Source organism: Octopus bimaculoides, chromosome 26, assembly GCF_001194135.2.
Source record: "Octopus bimaculoides isolate UCB-OBI-ISO-001 chromosome 26, ASM119413v2, whole genome shotgun sequence".
In the NCBI taxonomy this organism is placed as follows: Eukaryota; Metazoa; Mollusca; class Cephalopoda; order Octopoda; family Octopodidae; genus Octopus; species Octopus bimaculoides.
In genome coordinates, this window is record NC_069006.1 from 2427815 (window position 1) to 2429353 (window position 1539).

At 34.9% G+C, this 1539-nt stretch overlaps 1 protein-coding gene across 1 annotated transcript in view; it reads left to right on the forward strand.

Annotated features, from left to right (window-relative positions):
• The window catches only part of LOC106880585 (cytochrome P450 3A9), a 23629-nt gene that overhangs the window by 16998 nt on the left and 5092 nt on the right, over positions 1–1539 (forward strand). Inside the window, exon 4 of the mRNA XM_052976966.1 lies at positions 447–543. Coding sequence (XP_052832926.1) covers positions 447–543 — 97 coding nt within the window. The remainder of the gene's footprint in view (positions 1–446; positions 544–1539) is intronic.

A 1539-nucleotide genomic window follows, 5' to 3' on the forward strand; every position in this document is an offset into this window, starting at 1 on the left:
TATATATATACATACATACATACATATATGCATACATACATATATACATATCCATACATATATATACATACATATGTGTATATATATATATATATATATATATATATATATATGTATGTATGAATGCATATATTATGAGCTTCCAATTGTTTCTGTTTACAAAATTCACTTACAAAATGTCGATCATCCTAAGGCCATAGAAGAAGACACTTGCACAAGGTGTCATGCTGTGGGAGTGAACCGAAAACCTCATGTTTTGGATGTGAACTTCTTAACCACACAGCCATGCCTATATATGCATAATATGATCCTAAATGCATTCTTGAAATAATATAAGGTTCATCGCCTTTAAGTTTTGCAGGTAAATATCGTTTTCATAACATGATATCCAGAAATTGTCTAAATTGTTATAAATTTGTCACTTTCTTTTTAAATTTCATTCACAGTATATTCCTTGGAGTGAAACCTATTCTTGTAATATCCGATCCAGAATTGATCCAAGAAGTTTTTGTCAAAAAATTTCAAAATTTTATCAACCGAACTGTAAGCAATATATTGTCTATTTTATATATCTTATACACATATACATGCATACACACACACACACACACACACACACATACACACACACACATCCATATGCTATGCTTGTATATTATTGAGTATGTATAAACATTTTATATATCAATTTTATAGAAAATTTACATATTATTTTGCATATAGTCTTTTATTTCTAATCTTTTCTCATAATTTATATAAATTTTGTATATGAATTGTGTCTATATATATATATATATATATATATCATCATCATCATCATCATCATCGTTTAACGTCCGCTTTCCATGCTAGCATGGGTTGGCCGATTTGACTGAGGACTGGTGCAACCGGATGGCTACACCAGGCTCCAATCTAATTTGGCAGAGTTTCTACAGCTGGATGCCCTTCCTAACGCCAACCACATATATATACATATATATATATATATATATATATATATATATATATATATATAGCAGTAATAAATCTCTGAACGAGTTATAAACAGTAGCTGCATGACATTGTGAAGTATATTTGCCACCTAAATGTGGCTAACCCTTAAGGGTAGATGCTACTGTTGCTTGTAGCCCCAGGAAGACATCTCCTCCCACTGGCTATTGACACTATCTGTGCCCAATCAGTATTTGCAAAGAAAAGTCATTGTTCCCATCTCCAGCCTGACGTGATACACACAGACCCGAGTTTCTGGGTATTGACCTGTCATCAGTGTGTGACAATCCCAGTACATCTCCAGGCCGACATGATAAACACGGACCCGAGTTTTGGAGTATTGACCTGTCATCAGTGTGTGACAATCCCAGTACATCTCCAGGCCGACATGATAAACACAGACCCGAGTTTTGGGGTATTGACCCATCATCAGTGTGTGACAATCCCAGTACATCTCCAGGCCGACATGATAAACACGGACCCGAGTTTTGGAGTATTGACCTGTCATCAGTGTGTGACAATCCCAGTACATCTCCAGGCCGACATGAT